The sequence below is a fragment of the Sinocyclocheilus rhinocerous genome, unplaced genomic scaffold, assembly GCF_001515625.1.
Source record: "Sinocyclocheilus rhinocerous isolate Xijiao unplaced genomic scaffold, SAMN03320098_v1.1 scaffold32716, whole genome shotgun sequence".
In the NCBI taxonomy this organism is placed as follows: domain Eukaryota; kingdom Metazoa; phylum Chordata; class Actinopteri; order Cypriniformes; family Cyprinidae; genus Sinocyclocheilus; species Sinocyclocheilus rhinocerous.
Genome location: NW_015659613.1, coordinates 1 through 2,818, shown reverse-complemented (window position 1 = coordinate 2,818; position 2,818 = coordinate 1). Strand labels below are relative to the sequence as shown.

General features: G+C 34.1%; 1 protein-coding gene across 1 annotated transcript in view; it reads left to right on the top strand.

Moving 5' to 3' along the window:
* Positions 1 to 2,798, top strand: part of LOC107723998 (uncharacterized) — a gene marked incomplete at its 3' end in the record, with an annotated part of 5,028 nt that extends 2,230 nt beyond the window's left edge. Inside the window, exons 4-6 of the mRNA XM_016532763.1 lie at positions 1,154 to 1,287; positions 1,373 to 1,413; positions 2,664 to 2,798. Of these exons, the coding sequence (XP_016388249.1) occupies positions 1,154 to 1,287; positions 1,373 to 1,413; positions 2,664 to 2,798 (310 nt within the window). The remainder of the gene's footprint in view (positions 1 to 1,153; positions 1,288 to 1,372; positions 1,414 to 2,663) is intronic.
* Positions 2,799 to 2,818: the final 20 nt, after the last annotated feature.

Here is a 2,818-nt window from a genome sequence, read left to right as displayed (position 1 = left end):
TTTTTATTATTACTGAGTTCAGTTTGAATCAGCCCCCCTGTTTCTCGCAGAGCTCTGGTGACGAAGTTAAGTTCAAGTGGGCGTGGTTTCGCTGTACTGGACTACCTGTGCTGCCAGAGCGCATCTGATCTCTGAGTTAAAATCCAAAAACATGGAAGCCGCAAGAAATCCAGGTAAATACAATGCTTGCTTTTTATTTCAACATCTGTTAAATATTCTTCGCATGATGTATTGCTGTTAATGCAATGGTGTTCTCTAATTTGAAACGAAATTTAAAATCGAGTAAAGAGCAAAGAGCGCACTAAAGACTGTCAATACACTCTGGAAATCTTACAATCTAATGTGACAACCGCTTAAATCCATTTAAACAGCAAAACCAATAAATAAATGCATAAACGCTTTGGTGCAGTTTATTTGATCATTTTAAGCATGTTTTCGTTAGATGGTCGTCGAGTCCGTGTCTGCCCTCCCTCCCCCCGCTCGCACTGAGATCGCTTTGTACATCTGTGCGTTTATATGTCTCATATGTACATATGTATATATGTTTATTATCATTCAACACATCAACTAATGGGATGTAAAAGCATTATATGGGCAAAGGCGTCTATGTCTGTAACAGTAAACAGCATTGACCCTAAGCTGAACCCTAACCACAGCCTAACCACTAGTAAAAAAAAAGAAAAAAAAAAAAAGTGAATTTTGAATTTTTGAAACATGATAAGTTATTCACGTGTTACACCGTGTCCTCTGTTGCGGACACCTTACAATATATATAGAAAGATATAACAGATGTTTTGATAGACCATTTTTTTTTGTGCAAATGTAACTTGTTGTGTCTCCCAAAATGCCCAATAAACATGCTTTAAGTCATGTTGTCCTCTAAAAGTGGACATGTATGAAATCAATGTCCTGTTTCACACCAGAAAGTCATATTTTGCTTTGAAACCCCTTAACGTTTTCCTGAGATATTGATTTATGACACACAATTTGAAAATGAGTAAGATTTAAATGATCATTACAAACTATTATCATATCTCCATGAGGGTGCTCAATTGGAGTACTAAATTAAAGTCAGCTATTTTTGTCAGCTAAGACCAAGGAAAGGGAGTGAAACTTACAAAACTTACAATTATTTGGTATCTCTGAAAAGCAGGACAGGCCTTCCAGACTTTAAACTGAGGATCTCAGAGATCTCAGAGAATTCACTAAAGAGTGATGTTCTCTACGGAGGACAAAACTCCATAGCTGGTAGCCAGGATGATATAGAAATGTGCGGAATAATGAAACGTAACGTCAACGCAAAACTGCAACCATATGTTTTATCTGTGTTCAAATTAAATAAATATCCATGTGTGTTTTTCTGTTTGTCTAGACATCATCACACTTTCCGAAGATGAGGAAAGCATCCATCCTGTGAGTATGCATTCATATTGTTTAAGTGAAGGGGAGACCGAGTAATCAGAAAAGAGCTGTGGTGCTGTCATTAATATCATATGGGTGATTCTGTAATTGGAGATACATTTTGCATTTCAGAAATTTAAGAGAAACAAAAATATTCAGTAACATTTTTTTTTCTTCTTTTTTTTTTTGTGTAAAAAAATTAATATCTTTATTGTATTGTTTGTGAAGTCTGTTACAGACAAATTAGGCAATGCGTAGAAATAACAATAAATCATAACATGAAAAATCCTTCTTGTTTCATTAGACAAACAGTCCTTACATTCCAACACTTTAAACTGAGACAATATTTCACCTATGCATACTTTAATAATAACAATAATAATAAAGAGTTGATCATTTAAGTAACAGAATTGACTGCTGAACTGTCAGTTCTGTTATACACACTGTCAACATTGTTACTCTACTTTGGTAACAGAGTTTGACAGGAACAAAATTGACAAATTATTATTATTATTTTTTAACCAAAACATTCCACTTGCTAACATGAATGTTACAAGCACATGGCACTAAAGAAATCATGATTAAAATATGTTTTAGTAACCCAATGTGTGATAAAGTTTAAATTCTGTTTTCCTTTTGATATTCTGCTAACTGTTTTGAGGTTTTAGAAAATAACACTTGGTGTAAAAACTTTTTAGATTAACATATGTTCTCAGAGAGAGCACACAGACTTTATAGTGCTTCAGACCTTATCAGTGAGGGAGAGTGTCATCATTTCCTATGTCTTACATATTTGTGGGAGATACTTCCACTAATTTAAGGCAAAATATGGTACGCTAACAGAGTTGACTCAAGATTTATGGACTCACATTTTTATAAGAAACAAATGTATTTTTAAACAATTTAATGTTGTAGGAAAATCCCTATTTAGGGCTTTTATACATAAAATGAATTAAATATTACTAAAGAAAAGTAAATTAAAATATTTTGATTACAAAGTGATACATGATGGAAAAAAACGGACTAATTCAGACAACAAGAAATCATGATATTCAGTTATATAAGAGACTTTTTACAGAAACTATTATATTGCTATGGACTGCAACATCTTGTACCTCAATGAGTAACTATTATATTGCTATGGACTGCAACATCTTGTAACTCAATGAGTAATGATTAATAAAAAATAAAACTATTGGAAAAAAAAAAATTATATATACACACATATGATTTCTCAAAGTTTGCCTGCCCCTGTGTTTCAGACGAAGGTGTCGGAGGGTGAGCCGGCATTTGCAAACGTGCAGGACGATGATGATGATGAAGATGCCCTTACCACAGAGGAGGAGCTGTGCTTAAGGCAGGACACGATGAAGGAGTTTTTCCTCCAGCAGCTGAAGGTCTTAAGAGAATCTGTGGT